The sequence below is a fragment of the Cebus imitator genome, unplaced genomic scaffold (assembly GCF_001604975.1).
Source record: "Cebus imitator isolate Cc_AM_T3 unplaced genomic scaffold, Cebus_imitator-1.0 Scaffold65, whole genome shotgun sequence".
Taxonomy (NCBI): domain Eukaryota; kingdom Metazoa; phylum Chordata; class Mammalia; order Primates; family Cebidae; genus Cebus; species Cebus imitator.
The window spans coordinates 7,171,814-7,190,962 of NW_016107380.1; the positions used below are offsets into that span (position 1 = coordinate 7,171,814).

Genomic DNA, 19,149 nt, shown 5'->3' on the forward strand with positions numbered 1-19,149 from the left:
TCCTGAGTTCAGGCAATTCTCCTGCCTCAGCCTCCTGAGTAGCTGGGATTACAGGCACGTGCCACCATGCCCAACTAATTTTTTGTATTTTTTAGTAGAGACGGGGTTTCACGGTATATTTTTAGAAAAACTTTTTTTGTTGTTGTTTTGGTGTGTTTTATGTTCAATTTTTTTCCATTTTAATTAATGTTCCTGTGAGTCTAAAGGAGCCAAATGTTGCATTCATTTTTTTGCTATCAATAATAAATGGGATTTGGTGGCCTTGGGTTAAATATTTTTAAATTTAATTTTTTTAAAATTTTTATTTCAGGGGTACATGTGCAGGTTTGTTATAGAGGTAAATAATGTGTAGCCAGGGTTTGAAATTTAAATTATTTTGTCACATCAGGTAATAAGCATGGTACCCAATAGGTAGGTTTTTAGTCTCACCCTCCTCCCGCCCTTCACCCTCAAGAAGACCCTGGTGTCTATTGTTTTTTTCTTGGTGTCCATTGTACTCAGTATGAATAAGAACATGCATTATTTGGTTTTCTGTTCCTGCATTAGTTCACTTAGGATGACTGCCTCCATCTCCATCCCTGTTACTGCAGAGAACATGATGTTGTTGTTTTTTATGGCTGCATGGTATTCCATGGTATATATGTACCACATTTTCTTTATCTCATCTACTCTTGATGGGAATCTAGGTTGATTCTATGTCTTTGCTATTATGAATAGTGCTGTGATGAACATATGCATGTGTCTTTATGGTAGAACAATTTATATTTCTTTGAGTATATACCCAGTAATGGGATTGCTGGGTCAAATGGTGCTCCTGTTTCAAGTTCTTTGAGAAATCACCAAACTGCTTTCCACTGACTAATTTACATCCCCACCAGCAGTGTATAAACATTGCCTTTTTTCCACAACCTCACCAGCATTATGTTATTTTTTAATTTTTTAATAGCCATTCTGATGGGTGTGAGGTAGTATCTTATTATGGTTTTAATTTACATTTCTCTAATATTAATCTTTTAAATTTTTTCACACACATAATGTCAGACCTACAGAAAAGCTGAAGAGTTGCAAGAATAGTACAAAGAATTCCCATGTACCCTTCACTTGGATTTTTCAAATGTTAATAATTTAAAAATATTTTTGGGCAGGCACAGTGGCTCATACCTGTAATCCCAGCACTTTGGGAGGCCAAGGCGGGCGGATACAAGGGCGATCACAAGGAGATTGAGACCATCCTGGCTAACACGGTGAAACCCTGTGTCTACTAAAAATACAAAAAATTAGCTAGGCGAGGTGACACGCACCTGTAGTCGCAGCTGCTCAGGAGGCCGAGGCAGGAGAAACACTTGAATCCAGGAAATGGAGGTTGCAGTGGTTGCAGTGAGCCAAGATCGCACCACTGTACTCCAGCCTGGGTGACAAAGCAAGATTCACACACTCGCTCTCTCTACATATATATATATATATATATACTATATATATATAATATATATTATATATATTATATATATATACTATATAATATATATATTATATATTATATATATAAATATATTATATATATATGTAATACCCCATTTACCCTGATGTGATTGTTATGCATTATATGTCTATATCAAAATATTTCACATACCCCATAAATATATATAGCTACTAGGCACCCACATTAAAAAAATAATAAATAAATAAATAAATAAATATATTTATATTTATTTATAATTTATATTTATTTATATATTTATATATATATTTACATATATATAATATATTATATATTATATATTAATATATAATATAAATATATATATTATATATTAATATATAATATATATATAAATATATAATATATAATATATATAATATATATTATATATTATATACAATTATATAATATATATATAATATATATATTATATATATTATATATTATATACAATTATATAATATATAATTATATATATAATATATTATATATTATATATAATATATTATATATAATATATTATATATATGTAAATATATATATAAATATATAAATAAATATAAATTATAAATAAATATAAATATATTTATTTATTTATTTATTTATTATTTTTTTAATGTGGGTGCCTAGTAGCTATATATATTTATGGGGTATGTGAAATATTTTGATATAGACATATAATGCATAACAATCACATCAGGGTAAATGGGGTATTCACCTCAAGCATTTATTCTTTCTTTGTGTTACAAACAATCCAGTTATACTCTTTTAGTTTTTTTGTTTGTTTTGAGATGGAGTCTTACTCTGTCACCAGGCTGGAGTGCAGTGGCGCAATCTCGGCTTATTGCAACCTCCTCCTCCCGGGTTCAAGCGATTCTTCCACCTCAGCCTCCTGAGTAGCTGGGACCACAGGCGCGTGCCACCACACCCGGCTAATTTTGTATTTTTAGTAGAGATGGGATTTTACCATGTTGGCCAGGATGGTCTCGATCTCTTGACCTCGTGATCCGCCCGCCTTGGCCTCCCAAAGTGCTGGGATTACAGGCTCTTTTAGTTATTTTTAAGTGTACAACAAATTGTTGACTGTAGTCAACCTGTTGTGCTATCAAATGCTAGATCTTATTCTTTTTCTGTACCCATTAACCATCCCCACTCTTTCCACCCCTATCACCACTCACACTACTCTTCCCAGCCGCTGGTAACCATCATTCTGCCATTTATCTCTATGAGTTCAGTTGTTTTAATGTTTAGCTTCTACAAATGGGTGAGAACACACAAAATCTGCCTTTTGTCCCTGGCTTATTTCACTTAATGTCTTCCATTTCCATCCATGTTGTTGCAAATAGCAAGATCTCATTCTTTTTTATGGCTGAATTGTTCTCCATTGTGCATATGCACTACATTTTCTTTATTCATTTGTCTGTTGATGGATACTTAGGTTGCTTCCAAATCTTGGCTGCTGTAACTAGTGCTGTAATAAATATAAGAGTGGATATCTCTTTGATACATGTGATTTCCTAATTTTGGGCATAAACCTAGCAGTGGTAATCTCGGATTACCACTAGCATTGTATAAGGGTTTCCTTTTATCCACATCCTCACCAGCATTTCTTATTGCCTGACTTTTGAATAAAAGCTGTTTTAGCTGGAGTGAGATGATATCTCATTGTAGTTTTGGTTTGCATTTCTCTGATAATCAAGACGGTGAACACCCTTTTATATACTTGTTTGACATTTGTATGTCTTCTTTTGAGAACTGTTTATTTAGACCTTTTGCCCATTTCAAAATCAGATCATTAGATATTTCCCTATAGAGTTGTTTATGCTCCTTATATATTCATTATTAATCCCTTGTCAAATGGATAGTTTGCAAATATTTTCTTCCACTCTGTGGGTTGTCTCTTCACTTTGGTGATTATTTCCTTTGCTGTGAAAACCTTTTTAACATGAAGTTATCCCATTTGTCCATTTTTGCTTTGGTTGCCTGTGCCTGTGGGGTCATATTACTCAAGAAATCTTTGCCCAGACTAATGTTTTGGAGAGTTTCCCCAATGTTTTCTTTTAGTAATTTCATAGTTTAAAGTATTAGATGTAAGTATTTAACTCATTTTGATTGACTTTTGTATATGGCAAGAGATGGAGGTCTAGCTTTATTTTCTGCATATGGATATTCAATTTTCCCAGCACGATTTATTGAAGAAACTATCCTTTTGCCAATGTATAGTCTTGGCATAGTCTGGTCAAAAATGTATTTAATATAGATGTATGGATTTATTATTGGGTTCTCTTCTGTTCCATTGGTCTGTGCTTCTGTTTTTATGTCAGTACCACGTTATTTTGGTTACTATGGCTCTGCAGTATAATTTGAAATCAGGTAATGCAGTTCTTCCAATTTTGTTCTTTTTGATTATTGGGGTCTTTTGTAGTTCCAAATAGATTTTAGAATTGTTTTTCTATTTCTGTGAACAATGTCATTGGTATTTTGATAGGGATTACATTGAATCTGGGTGCTATGGACATTTTAACAATATTTATTTTTCCTATCTATGAACATCTTTCCATTCTTTCCTTTTTTGTGTGTTTTACAATTTCTTGCATCAGTGTTTTACAGTTTTCATTGAAGATATCTTTCACTCCTTTGGTTAAGTTTATTTCTGGGCATTTTATTTATAGCTATTGTAAATGGGATTACTTTCTTGATTTTGACTGTTTGCTGTTGGCCTATAAAAATACTACTGATTTTTGTATGTTGATTTTTATCCTGCAACTTTACTGAATTTGTTTATTAGTTATAATAGTATTTTGGTGAAATCTTTAGGCTTCTCCAAATATAAGGTCATATCATTTGCAAACAAAAATAATTTGACTTCTTTCTTTCCAATTTGGATGAACTTTATTTCCTTGTCTGATTATTCTAGCTAGGATTTCTAGTACTATGTTGAATGGCAGTGGTGAAAGTGGACATTCTTGTCTTGTTCCAGATCTTAGCGGAAAGGCTTTCAGTGTTTCCTCATTCAATGTGATACTAGCTGTGGACCTATCATATATGACTTTTATTATGTTGAGGTATGTTTCTTCTATTCCCAGTTTTTGAGGGTTTTTATCATGAAGGGATGTTGACCTTTACCAAATGCTTTTACAGCATCAGTTGAAATAATTATGTGTTTTTTTATTCTGTTGATATGATGTATCACATTGATTTTGCATATATTGAACCATCCTTGCATTCCTGGGATAAATCCCACTGGGTCATAATGAATATCTTTTTAATGTGGTGTTGAATTTGGTTTGCTGGTATTTTGTTGTGGATTTTTGTATCAGTGCTCATCAGGAATCTTGGCCTGTCATTTGTTTTCTTTCTTTCTTTTTCTTTTCTTTCCCTTTCTTCCTTTCCTTCTTTCTTCTTTCAAATTTTTTGATGTATCTTTGTCTGATTTTGGTGTCATGCCCCTTAGAATGACTTTAGAAGTACTCCCTCCTCCTCTATTTTTTTTGGAATAATTTGGGTAGGATTAGCATTAATTCTTCTTTAAATATTTAGTTAAATTCAGCAGTGAAGCCATGGGGTCCTTGGCTTTTCTTTGCTGGGAAACTTTTTCTTATTTCTTTGATCTCATTATTTGTAATTGGTCTGTTCAGGTTTTGGATTTCTTCATGGTTCAAGCTTGGTAGGTTTGTGTGTCTAGGAATTTATCCATTTCTTGTAGGTATATTATTGGTATATAGTTGCTCATAGTAGCCTCTAATAATCCTCTGAATTTCTGCAATATTGATTGTGATGCCTCCTTTTTCATTTCTGATTTTATTTGGATCATGTCTCTTTTTTCTTATTCTGGCTAATGTTTGCTTTATTTTATCTTTTCTAAAAACCAGTGCTTCATTTTGTTAGTCTTTTGTTCTTTTTAAAGAAGTTATGTTTCTGTTTTTGTTTGGTTTTGTTATTTGTCTGCTTGTTTTTGTTTTTTGGTATAGACAGGGTCTTGCTGTTTTACCCAGGCTGGTCTTGAACTCCTGGCCTCAAGCCATCCTCCCACCGGGGCCTCCCAAAATGGTGGGATTACAGGCCTGAGCCACCACGCCTGGCCAATTTTATTTATTTATACCCTAATTTCTTTTCTTCTACTAATCTTGTGTTTGGTTTGCTCTTGCTATTCACATTCTGTACAATGTCATTAGGCTACTTATTTGAAGTTTTTCTGCTTTTTTTATGTAAGCACTTAGTGCTATAAGCTTTCCTTTTAGTACTGTTTTCACTGTGCCCCATAAGTTTTGGCATAATATGTTTGCATTTTCATTTGTTACAAGAAATTTGTTAATTTCCTTTTTAATCTCTTCATTGATCCACTTGTCTTCGAGAGCATACTGTTTAATTTCCATGCATTTGTGTAATTTCCAAAAGTGTTCTTGTTATTGATTCCTAGTTTTACTCTAGTTAGATCAGAGAAGGTCCTTAATATTATTTAATTATTTTTGAATTTTAAAATGCTTGTTTTGTTGCCTAACATATGTTCTAGCCTTGAGAATGATGAATGTGCTGAGGAGTAGAATGTGTATTCCACAGCTGTTGGATGAAGTGTCCTATGAATACTTATTAGATCAATCTGATCTATAGTGCAGATTGAGTGTAATGTTTGTTGGTTTTCTGTCTGAATGATCTGTCCAATGCTGAAAGTGTGGTGTTGAAGTTTCCAGCTATTATTGTAATGGTGTCAGTCTTTCTCTTTAGCTCTAGCGTTTGCTTTATGTTTCTGAGTGCTCCAGTGTTGGGTGACTATATATTTGCAGTTTTTATATCCTCTTAATGAATTGACTCTTTGGTCATTAAATAATGGCCTTCTTTGGCTCCTCTTATGATTTTTGCCTTGAAATCTGTTTTATCTGATTTAAGTTTAGCTGCTCCTCTTTTGGGGGTTTCCATTGTCTAATCTATAGACCTTATAAATATTTCATCATTTGTCCCAATAATGTCTTTTCTAACAAATGAAAATCAAGATTACGTATTGTGCTATCGTGTCTCTTTAATCTTTATCACTTCCTTTGAATCTTTGTAGTTCATAATATTACATTTTTGAAGCATTCAAGGGCAGTTATTTTGTAGGATGTCTCTCAGTTTGGATTTTCCTGATATTTCCTTATAATTAGACTGAGAAAATATATGTTTGGCTCGAATGCCACAGAAATGATTTTTTGTTCTCCATGTATCATATCAAGAGGCACATGTTGATTTGTTCCAGTTTTAACCTCCATCACCTGTTTGAGGTGGTGTCTGCTAGGTTTCTCCACTATCAGGTTACTAATTTTTTGTTTTCAATTAGTAAGTATCTTGTGAGGAGTTATTTTGAGGCCATGTAAATGTTCTGTTCTTTCTTACATATTCATCCATTAATTTTAGCTTCAATGATTCTTGCCTGGGTCAATTAGTATTATATTGGTTGCCAAATACTGATTTTTAAAAATTCATCATTCCTTCTACATTTGCTAGTTGGCTTTCTACCATAAGGAAGAGGTCTTACTTCTCTCTTGTTTGTATCAGTGTAGACTCATGAATATTTATTCTATGGGCTATAATTCTTTTTGCTAATTACATATTTTGATGGTCAAATCGTCTCAGATTTGTATATATATACACACACATATACATACACATACACACCTAAAATGTATGCAGATACTCACTGGTCTTTGCCTTTAATGTAACTGATTCCTTTTCTCTTTCATACAGTGGCAATCCTGGAACAGGTGTCATAGATTATGAATTGTATGTTCTGGTTCTGCTCATCCATTCACTAATCATACGAACTTGAACAAATCTCTTATATCCTCTACTTCAGCTTTTTCTGTGTTAAAAATTAGGAAATAAATGAAGGTGATCTAAAAGAAGCTTTCATTTCTGAAATTCTATTATTTAATGAGTTAAAATATTTGTAGATATAATATTTTTGCAAAGTTTTCAGAGAGTTAAAGCACCTTAAAAAGAACTTCAAAGCCACAAAAATCATTAGAATTTAGTTTTAGAAGGTACTTTAGAAATTATCTGAACTGTGGCTACTGCAACTAAGAAACTGAATTTTTAATTTGATTAATTTAAATTTAAGTAGGCACATGTGGCTACCCTACTGGACAGCACAGCTCTTGAGAATAAATGACATGCCCCATGTTACATGGGTCCTAGTGTCAGAAGCAAAGCAGGATCCCTTTGGATAGTTCACATTCAAGTAAATTAACTAAACCAGGCTAGGGAGGAGACAAGGGCCCTCTGCGGGATGACTTACATTTCTTTGATGTACAGAAAAGATTGGACCACAAAGATCACTGGATGACAATCCATGCTGAATTGTTCCACAAGCTTTCTACTTAACGCCATGCTTTCAGAAAAGAATGTCATGTGGAGTTGGTAGTATTTAGGCAGAGAAAGAGTGCAAGATACAATTTGATGCTTTTATAGAAGGTATGTTTCAGCAGAAAATGATGAAACATACGTACCATCAAGAAGCAGCAGGCTGCGCTCATAAAGGAAGGGAAGTACACCCCTTCACTGCCACTTGGGCAAAGAGGATCCTAGACCCCGACCAGAGCTCCTCATGATGGCTAGAGGCTAATTTTCATGTTCTCTCTTCTCCACTGGGAAGATTGTGTATTGAAAACTTCTTTGTCAAAGTATATAAAAATAAAGGATTGCTGCATCCTAAAAAATACAAAAATTAAACCAACTTTCTCATATACCTTTCATAACTAATTATAATTTTGATACTAAAACTCGGTCATATTTGTCTGTCAGCTTTGTAGCAGATTATTTAAATCACAGGAGGTGGAACATGATGTTGTGTTAGCAGTATGTTTATTATATTTAAAAGAAAGTTTAAAGATCAACACATCAAGAAGACTGATCTGCTCTCAGTAGTTAATAGTAAGAGCTGTAATTGAGGGCATATTCTGTGTAACTATTTTCAGTAGAAATGCCTTTGTTAGAGAATCTACCATACTACTGGCAAAATTTATATTAAAATGGTAATATATTCTCTAAAAATGCTAATTCTACTGTATGTTCAATTATATCATTTATGTTTACAACCTTTTATAAATGCTGTACCAAGATTTGTGTTTGCTTTTAATGAGACTATGCAGTACATTTAGATAGGAACTCACCTCCAATGTTGGTAAGAGAGTAACTCGGTAAAACCTGTCAGGAAATTATTTTGGGTGCTAGGTATTAAAGCCCTAAAGCTATTCCTACTTTTGACCTACTAATTCCCCTTGCAATCTAATCTGCGGTTAAAACTTTATGTATAAAGTCATAGTAAAAATTGAAATAACTTTTATGTGCAGAAGGTGAACATAGCTAGCATATTTGATACATCTATGAAGAGCTTTTATTGACATGGAAAGTAATTATAAAAATGAAATCATGAGTCATGTTAAAGGAATAGCAAGTGCATCCATTCTGTAAAAACCATGGGATATCTGGAATGGGGAATAATTCTTGAAAAGTAGATGGAAAGACATTGCAGTGACCTTGATTTGGTGGACACTTGGAAGGTATGATCTGAGGAGGGGAATGATGAGCCACTTGAGCTGTTTTTTTAGGGAGACGAATCTGACAAGTTACAGGAATGAGTTGGTAGGCTAAAGCCAGAAGCAAAGTGGTAACACTAGTTTGAGCCTAGGCTGTTTGCCCAATATGTCAAGAAGGCTGCATGCAAATAGGTTATGAGAGAAGAATTTCTTCTTTGGGGTATGTTATACTTGCCATTTTCCTTCCCTCTATTCCCCAACTTCATTGTGACTTTGCTGGCTGCTACTCACTGAAGATAGTGTAATGGCTAGGGCCAGTGGTTGGGAGCAATGAATGAGTGTTCATAGCCTGGCACATACCAAAAAGGAAACATCAAATTATATGTGTTTTTTTAAAGTCAAAGATATTTTGTACAAGAGTTTCTTATACATATGGATAATATGTTTTTGTTCCCTATCATAACATAGGTATTTTAGCCCCATATTCTGAAGGCAAATAACTGAAAGATTACATTGATTTGGTTTAAGGAAATTAACAAATGTCCCTATTAAAACTAGGTCAAGTTCCTTATTTTAATTTCTAATCTAACATCAGACTCCAGCTGTCAAGCTCTCCCATTAATCCTCTGTCTAAGTGAAATCCTCTCTGAAATACATTGTAATTAATTTGTAGGAATTGACAGCAAAAGGTAGAGAGTTCAGATAATATTTGACTATAAGTTTCCTTTGTGAAAGGGGACAATTAAATCTTCTAGAAGTTGTAAAAAAAAATGCTTGAGAAATAGTATTTTGGCAGAAATTCTTTCCATTGAAAGAAGCAATTGACTCTTGGTAGCAACTGACCCTTGCTAGAAAGAATCTAGCATTTGACCCAAACTGGGTTTCAGCCCAGTAATCCAGACTGGGCAACCTGATTTTGCTGAAATATTCCATAAGAACTTTTGCTTCAGTCATAAACATTTAAAAGTGACTTCATTGTAATTATCCTTAAACCAGTATGAGTCTCACAAGTGCCACAGGAAAGCCCGTCGTAGCTGGTGATATGCCTGTAGTAAGTATAGGAAGAAGAGTGGGAAGGCTTGATTACAGGCAGAGTAGAAAAGTATTAATATAGAAAATAAAAGCATCTCTTGTTATAGTTTTGTCTGCTTTTGTGAAGTTTAGGTGTCTCTGCAGTTGAGGACTGCGTGCAAGATTCCAGGGTAATGTAAATTCAGATTTTGAGAAACAATCACATGCAGGGTGTATCTGTAACTGAATCGAGCGAGTATCTCCTAAATAAACAGCATGGGTGGCTTTTGTCACTGTCCAAGGTACTATAAAACTGGGGCTAAAAAATACACCCCAGCAACTTCCTTTTCCAGCATCTTGAAGAATGTATCCTCTAGAGACTCTCTAAAGGAGAAAGAAAAGAGAATAAGATTACTGTTGAGATGGAAAGTAAAACCCAAGTGCCAGATTACATTGTAAATGTTAAAAACAAACAGTACACCCCCCAAAGCTCCACCTATTTTTACCAATTTCTCATTTCCATTATTTTAAAAATGTGTTTTTTAGGGATGGTGGTTTCACTATGTTGCCTAGGCTCCACCTGTTACTTTTTGAACACAAAAGCAATGGAAAATCAAGAACTATGATTAAGAAGGGAGTCCAAAGCACATGATGTGCTGCAGTACCCCTGGGTTGCCATTGGGATTTGAAACAATTCAGATGTGTTTAAGTAAGACTCACCATGAACAAAACCAGCTTGCAGCAAATAATAGTGGGTGACCTGGGTCCTTTAATAATGTATACTATGTGTGTGCTTTTAGCTTTCAGGAAAATAGCACAAACTTCTTTATAAAATGAATCGCTGCTTTTACTTTTCTGTAACCATAAATAAAACATAAGTGAAATCTGTTTCTCAGCATTTCCCTCTTAAAATAGCAGTAGCCAAGCTCCTCAGCATTTATGTTAGATAAACACAATTCTACCAAACACCAAGAGTTTAAACTGTACCATTTTGATAATTATGATAATGAAATTTAGTGTATGTGATTCTAGTGTAAAATTATGAAAGTCTGCAAGAAAAAATAATGATGTAAATAATGAGAATGCACCGTAAGTGCAATTTTTCTTTTTTTCAGACAAAGTGCTTAGCCTATCCATATGCTTTCAGTTATCTGGTAGAACAACTAGATCTTCATCTTTCTTTTTTTGAGACAGAGTCTCGCTCTTGTTGCCCAGGCTGGAGTGCAGTGGCGCAACCTTGGCTCACTGCAACCTCCGCCTCCCGGGTTGAAGCGATTCTCCTCCCTTAGCCTCCCAAATAGCTGAGATTACAGGCACCTGCCACCACGCCTGGCTAATTTTTTGTATTTTTAGTAGAGATGGGGTTTCACTGTGTTGGCCAGGCTAGACTCGAATTCCTGACGTCAAGTGATCCAACCACCTCAGCCTCCCAAAGTGCTCGGATTACAGGCATGAGCCACCATGCCTGGCCTCATCTTTTCATTTATATATTCACTGTCACACATACACGAAAACACACGCACGCACACACACACACATACCCCCCCTCCGCTACTACCACTTCTGATGTGGTCTAAGGAATACAAAAGAATGCAGGAGGACGCAATTCTCTGTGGAATAAAGCGTTGTTAAAAGCAAGCAGAGGAGGGTGGGGAAAATGAGATGTTGGCCAAAGGGTACAAAATCTCTGGTAGGACGACTAAATTCTGGAGGCCTACTGTGCAGCATGGTGACTATCATTAACAATATTATGTTTTATGCTTTGAATTTGCTAAGAGAGTACATCTTGTGATCTTACCACAAACACAAAATGATAACTATGAGTAGTGATGGAAGTGTTAATTAACTTGATTATGGTAATCATTTCGTAGTGTACAGTTAGAGCACTTCCTTATGTTGTACGCCTTAAATATATACAATTCTTATTTGCCAGTTATACCTCAGGAAAGCTGGGGTGGAGACAATAAGCAGGAATGCTATTAGATATCTCAACCTTACGGAATTCTTGCTGCAACTTCAAAGTTCCTGTTTTACAAAAACTAGTTTCTCTATTAGTAGCCAAAAAGTTAAGAGGGAGAAACAGGAAAGAGGAAAGAACCAAGCCGAGCAAGGTGTCAGATTGCAGATTTGATGAGAGAGAATCAGAAAGGATGTGAGCAGCCTCCACGTGTTACCAGGGTAAGACAAGGCTTTCTTCAGTTTTCAGGGTAGCAGCGTAGACTTAAGATTGGAGGAAGGAGCTGGTGAATCATGAAATTGACCAGAGAGCAGGGTTAGAACGACTCTAAAGAAAGCAGGTAGGCGGTGAACAGGAAATGAATCAGTGCGCAAAAAGGGAGGACGTGGCTCCTCAGAATTTTCCCCAAACTCCTCTGTAGTCAAGTTTATAATTCACCAGCTCCCATTTAAAAAATGTTTATTATATTTTATATTTGTTAGGGATTATGGTGTGATCTTGACTTGAACAAATTTTTATTTACCCTTGATTTCCATTTCTTTACATTAAATTGTACGTTAGCAATTTGGGCTTCATCCATCTGCTAGTGTCCAGCACTGATGTAGCTTTGCTATACAATATATTGAAAATGAAACCAGGCCAGGCTCACACCTGTAATCCCAGCACTTTGGGAGGCTGACACGGGAGGATCACTTGAGCCAGGAGTTTGAGACCAGCCTGGGCAACATGGTGAAACCCCTTCTCTACAAAAAAAAAAAACAAAAAACTGGGCATGGTGGCATGCACCTGTGGTCCCAGCTACTCAGGAGGCTGAGGTGGGAGGATCACTTGATCACACCACTGCACTCCAGCCTGGGTGGCAGAATGAGACCTTCAAAGAAAGAAAGAGAGAAAGAAAAGAGAAAGAGAAAGCAAGCAAGCAAGAAAGAAAGCAGGAAGGAAGGAAGGAAAGAAAGGCAGGGAGGGAGGGAAAGAAAGAAAAAAAGGAGAATGAAACCAAAAGTAGAGATAAGCTGATGCCTTAGTCTTGAGAAAAGATGTGTGGATTTAGGATCATGCCTCTTTCTATGACAGTGGCCGTGCAGTGTACAGTTTAAGATAATGCATAATTGATAGCACCCACTGCTCCATGCACTGGGACAGAGAAATTGGCTTGAGCCACTTGTCATATACAAAACCCTTAATTCTTTTCTCTCTTCTTGGCATTCAGCTGTTTTTCTGGATGAATTCATCACCATTAGTTAAAAAAAAACAACAACTCTTTTTCCTAAGGGAAGAGTAGTACATTGTCTCCACACAATGTCCTCTGTTTTTCCCTGCCTTTCTTCTCTACTTATGGTACCAGTCATTTCCCATCAGCAGGCAGCACTGGCCAGAATGCCTTTGTTGCTCGTAAGTGAGAAGTCACCTCCTTACTTAGAGGGAAGGTAGATGCTGCAGTGGAACATAGTGCAGCCATTCCTAGCTCAGGAGTCTTCAGCTTTATGATGGTGTGAAAGGGATATGCATTCAGTAGAAAACACACTTTGAGTACCCATACAACAATTGTGTTTTTCATTTTGGGTATAGTATTCAATAAATTACATGAGATATTCAACACTGTATTACAAAATAACCTGTGTGTTAAATGGTTTTGCCAATTATAGCTTCTTGTCAATGTTCTTAGCACATTTAAGGTAGGCTAGGCTAAGCTATAATATTCAGTAGGTTAAGTGTATTAAGTGCTTTTTCAACTTAGGATATTTTTAACTTACAATGGGCTTATCAGCACATAACCCCATTGTAAGTCGAGCAGCATCTGTATAGGAATTAAGAGTCTGTCACTTAATCATCTTCAGCAGTTCTTCTGCATCTCAGTTTCTTCATCCGTAAAACTGGTGTCATAAGAGGGTTGTTGTGAGATTAGACCGGTTCATATGTGTAAAAGCCCTTAGAATAATATCTGACACATAATAGATGATCAATAAGTTTCAGCTGCCATCCACAACAAGGAATTATCCAGTCTAAAATGTCAGTATCAGTACCTTAAGAGAGGAAAAAAGGTATTACCAAGATGGAGAAGCTTCGCCCACAATGTGTTGCCCGTGTCTATATAGGCTACTTTTGAAAATGGAGTAGGTGGGGAGTGGTGATCATACATTCTGATGCTGGGTCTCTGGGGCTGTAGGAGTGATGCTGAGTTGGAACTGGCACTCCACTGGCTCCTCCTAAGGAGTCTGTAGTTCCAAGGGTATTAACAAGGTTAGTTGCCAAGTCCAGTGCACGTGCTTGACTCTCACACATCTTAGAAACCATGAGTGGCCAATCTCTATTGGGTCAGATCCAAATTCTCGAAGGGGCTAGTTCAGAGGGGCTTGGAAGGTTTTATTTTCATCCAAAAATTTTTCACAGTGGGCCCACTGCTCACCCAAACTCATTAAGGTAATTGGTTTTAATCAAAGTTTTCTGGTCCCCAAGTCACATGTTTTTCAATGCTGTGAGGGCTAGGCAAGGGTTTAACGTGATCCTTTCTCCTCGGTTCCCACTCTATAACCCTAAACAAAAAGCCCTTTTAAAGATAATTCTAAGTCAAAAGTGTGGCAGACATGTTGAGTTCACAGTTTACAATGCAATATATCACTGACTAAAAAAAGATAAACTCTGAGGACCAATGTTTAATGCATATAGAAATAACTTCTATTACTTTAGCATTTGAATTCACTGTTTCTTCCTCTCTGCTGTGAAATCCTTCATAATTATTAAAAACTTGCTAAAGCAAGTCAAGTTTTTGGACCTTCTGAACAGGGCAACTAAATGTCATTCCATACACTTTCTCAGTGACTCCATGTCAGTTCTCAGCAGTGAAGGGAGAACAGAGGTCACTCTGCCTGACTGATTTTAAACGATCGCTTTTTTCAGATGCTTTTGGTATGGGAACAAAATCAGCCATAACCTTCAGAGTTTTAAATGTCATTGTTAATGCATCAGAAAACCCAAAGACAGAGAGTCTGGAGAATTATATGTAACATTTAGATGATTTGGGTAAACAATTAAGTTTTTAGTGTATGTTTAATGTGCATTCTGTTTGGGGCCTCTGAGTTTGAATCCCTGAGACCGAGCTGATGTTTAGCAACCATTTCTTAACCAGGAAAAGCCTCCCCTACTCCCAGCCCATAGCCATTTGAGCTTCACTGGCTTTTTTGAACAGAAGCCTTTCTCAGTTTGTGCTTGGTTCAGTGAACACGGTTACTGTTTAAAAACAGTGGCTGTCGAGTTGTATGTCTCACCACCCTTTGCTCTTCTTCTGAGCTACCTCACGCTGTGTGAGAGATAATACTTGGCATGATTAAACTGCCCCTTCACTGATATTTGGTCTTTGCCTGGCTGAGGACGCAAAGCAAGAAGAGGAAGACATGCAGATATGTTGCAGGATATTCAAGAAAGAAGGATTTTAGCATGGAAGACACTAAACTGGACTGTAAGTTCTTGGGCTCAAAATGTGTTTTGAAAACCTTAATAAGGACATTTAAGAATCAGGCAATCTTTAAATCCATTTTGACAAATTAATACTTGTAACAAGTAGAAATACAAAGTAGGAAATCTTCTAATAGATTTTTTTAATCTTTGTTTTAATGTTCTTAGGAAAAGGAATGGGAATTTAAATAAAATGATCTTTGTTATATAAACTATATATTTATACTTCTGTCTTCATGTCCTACAGCCATATGTTAGTTTCCATGAAAATTAAAGGCAAACCATCATCATTCTCTATTTTCTATATTTCTTTCTTTTTTTTTTTTTTTTTACAAAAGAACAGTGAGAAGCTGAACAGTAGCAAACTATACAAACATGTGCAATTATGCTGCTGTCCAAAAAAAAATTCAGTATATAATTTATTCATAATGTTTTAGCCCTCTTAATATTTGTATCTAGATCAGACCAGGATTTTTGAAAAACAATTGCTTTTCTATTTAGAGAGGTGTATTTGGGGAGTGCTGTTGTTTGTTTATTAAGAAGAAAGATCACATTTATCTTGCCTACTTATTGGTTTTTTATTTTGTTTTGTTTTTGATCAGAAACATTATTTGTGCCACCCAGTTATGTCTTTCTTTCCCAGAATCCTTTCATTTTCATGATATGTAAACAGTGAGTCACATGTGAGCTTTACAGAAAAAACTACAGGCATTGGAACCTTATAGACTACTTTTTGAAGATTAATATTTATTACCTTATTTCCTTTTCTTTAAGTTTCTTTATGTGGGTGTTCTATTAAGTTTAATTTTCAGAATAATAAAGTCACTTTATTCACTAAATTATTTGCCTTTTAAAAATATAAATCTTTATTTTCACAGATAATATTTGCAAATTTGTATTATAAAAACACATCTCCTTTATCTGATATAGGAGAGATACATGAGTTATATATAGTTGCCAGTATCCAGCAATTGTTAGAAGATGGGTTAGTGTGAATAAGTGGTTTGCTTTTCGTATTTTATGATTATAAAATATAGAGTCAGGGCAGCATGTTAGAAATATCGAGGGGGTTGGATCTGAATTTTCCTTTTAGCTCTGACATTTATTGGTTGTGTAATTTCAGACAGGTTATTTATATTCTATAAGTGTGTCAATATCATTAAACAATGGAATAATCTCAAATGTTCAGAATTGTATATACGTTGGAGAGAGTAAAAATGCCTTGCCTAATATTTGTTCAACCAGCTGACTTTCCTTTTTTTTTTTTTTTTTTTGGAGATGTATCTTTCTTTGCAGAAAGCATGTTTACATATGTTTTTAAGTATTAAAATAAGATGTAGTTGATGCATAAGCACTGGGTTTCATTATCATTTGGATGTGATAAAATAGGTTTGATTCTATAAGATGAAATAGAGATTACTCAGTAAGGAAATTGGATAAATGCTCAATAGAGAAATTTAAAATTGAGGGGAGAATGTTTTTAAAATCCAGATAACTGGTCAGAAACTCTTAGATAAGTGGCTTAAAAATACTCAATTTCCGTATGCTTGATTTTGGTTCTAGTTTTCCAATTTCCAGCAAAAGTAGAAAACATAGTAGCTTCATGTTTCCATAAATTCAAATTTCAATAAAAACCATACTTTCTTTTGAGTGGTGGTGTAGGGGGAACTGTCCTCTGCACACTTAGCACCTGTGTGCATACTCGACATATGGCAGCTCTGCCACTTATTAATGAGAGTCCACACAGTTGTGGGAGCAGAACTTGTTTTCACCATCAAGCTACTGTGGAATAATGAACAGTAAGTTACACGTGACCCCCCAGAAAAAATGTGCTCTCTGTCATTGTTTAGCCTGACCTCAGCACTTTTCGCTACCTGATGCTTTAATGTTTATTGTCTTTCCTCATGCTAGAATATATCCTCATTGAGGGCAGTGAATGTTTTCTGTTTTGTTCATTGCTGTATCCCAAGCACGTAGAACAGTGCCTGGCAACCAGTAGGCAGTTAATTATCAAATTAATGAATCCATCCCTAGTTTTCAATAGGACAGCAAAGTAGGAGAGACCACACCTACTCTCTTTGTAAAAAGACAAAACAAAATGACAAAAAAGGATACAGCTTTATATAAAATCAGGAGTCTCACTGCCATAGAACATGCTAATTGTTTTTGTACAGTTGTCCTTCCACCCACAGTTCCAAAATCCTCAGTGCATGTTTGAAATGGTGAATAGCACTGAAGCCTGTATGTACTATGTCTTTTCCTATGCATATACACCTATGACACAGTTTAATTTATAAATTTGGCACAGTAAGAGATTAACAACAATAGCTAAAGATAAAATAGAACAGTTATAACATAGTATAATAGGAGTTATGTGAATGTGGCCTCTCTTTCTCTTAAAAATATCTTATTGTACTGTACTCACCAATTTTCAGACTGTGGCTGACCACAGGTAATGGAAACCTCAAAAAGTGAAACCATGGATAAGTCTGTCTACTGTAGTTAACAGACCATGCCTGATTTGTTCTAACTTTTGGAAAAGAAAGTCAACATGCAATGTTAATATCTTCTGTTATCATAGATGATTCAAACAATGTTTTGAGCAGAAAAGAAAAGATCAGGAAGTCTTCTTCCTACTAATTAAATTGAGTACTCCAGAAAGATAATTTCATGGTGAAATGCCAGGTCACAGGCTCAATAACATCTTTCCTTGTCTGAAGCCTGGGTGAGGCCAGAGTTCTGCTCAGCCACCTCGGGAGGGGCAGCCCCTTCCACATACACTATGAAGGTCATGCTGTGTGGCTACCTCAAGCTCCTTTACCAGGAATTTTATGGTTGGCATATTTTTTAGAAGCTGCAAATCGTGTTAAGCAAAGCACTCAAACACTAGCTGTTCTCACACTTACATTGCCTCTGTACCTTTACCAAGAAGATGGACTATTGTACTTGAAAGTCAAAAAACCAAATTTCAAAACTCAGCTCCAACACTTAATGTTTGTCTGACCACAGCCAAATCCCATTTAACTTCCCTGAGCCTCAGTCTCCGCCTCTTTAAAATCGCCTTAATTTGAGATCAAGTGAGTTATGCACAAGAAAAGGATCTATATCCCATAAAGCAAATTATATAGTGTTACTTGCATATAAACTAAAAAACAATGCAAGTTCTTTCCTTAATAAGATTGTAAGTTTTGACTTTCTAGTCTGTATTTGCCAAAATATCACTAGTTAAAGGGGAAAAACACCCCAGCAAAACAGTGAAAAGACTAAAGTAAATTTTGAAAAAAAAAAAAAATTATTTGGAAAACACTGTACCATAGTAGTTAGGATAATAGATTTTAAAGTCAAATTGATGTGGATTTTATTCATAATTTAGCCATTTATGTTGACAAATTGCTTCTTTGAGCCTCAGTTTTCATTTCTATACAGTATGAAGACTTATTTCCTAACATGCGGTCTTTATGCAGTCTTACTGTCTGCAATAAATTTAATGAGACAAGGTATTTAAAGCACTTAATACATTCTGAAACATAATAGATATTCAATAAATGAAAATAGTATTTCTGGTTAATATTTTAATTCTTCATAAATATCATTATGTATATGGTATGCCTTTTAAATGATATGGGACCAAATTCTTAAGATGTATTAATTGAGCACAATTATGCTGCATAAAAATCTGGTGGAAATTTCCTCAAAGAAAACGATTCTTTGATTTCCAGTAACTTTTACTTTTCTGA

The 19,149-nt window shown here is 35.3% G+C and overlaps 1 protein-coding gene across 12 annotated transcripts in view; it reads left to right on the forward strand.

Annotated features, from left to right (window-relative positions):
- MAP7 (microtubule associated protein 7) overlaps window positions 1–19,149 on the forward strand; it is a 203,201-nt gene that overhangs the window by 69,672 nt on the left and 114,380 nt on the right. For 2 of the 12 annotated variants that reach the window (XM_037739223.1, XM_017530461.2), the window contains exon 1: window positions 14,886–15,416. The exons of the other annotated variants lie outside the window; for them this stretch is intronic. In XM_037739223.1, coding sequence (XP_037595151.1) covers window positions 15,395–15,416 — 22 coding nt within the window. In that variant the 5' untranslated portion in view covers window positions 14,886–15,394. Of the gene's footprint in view, window positions 1–14,885; window positions 15,417–19,149 lie in introns of those variants that run through there. 12 annotated transcript variants of the gene reach the window in all.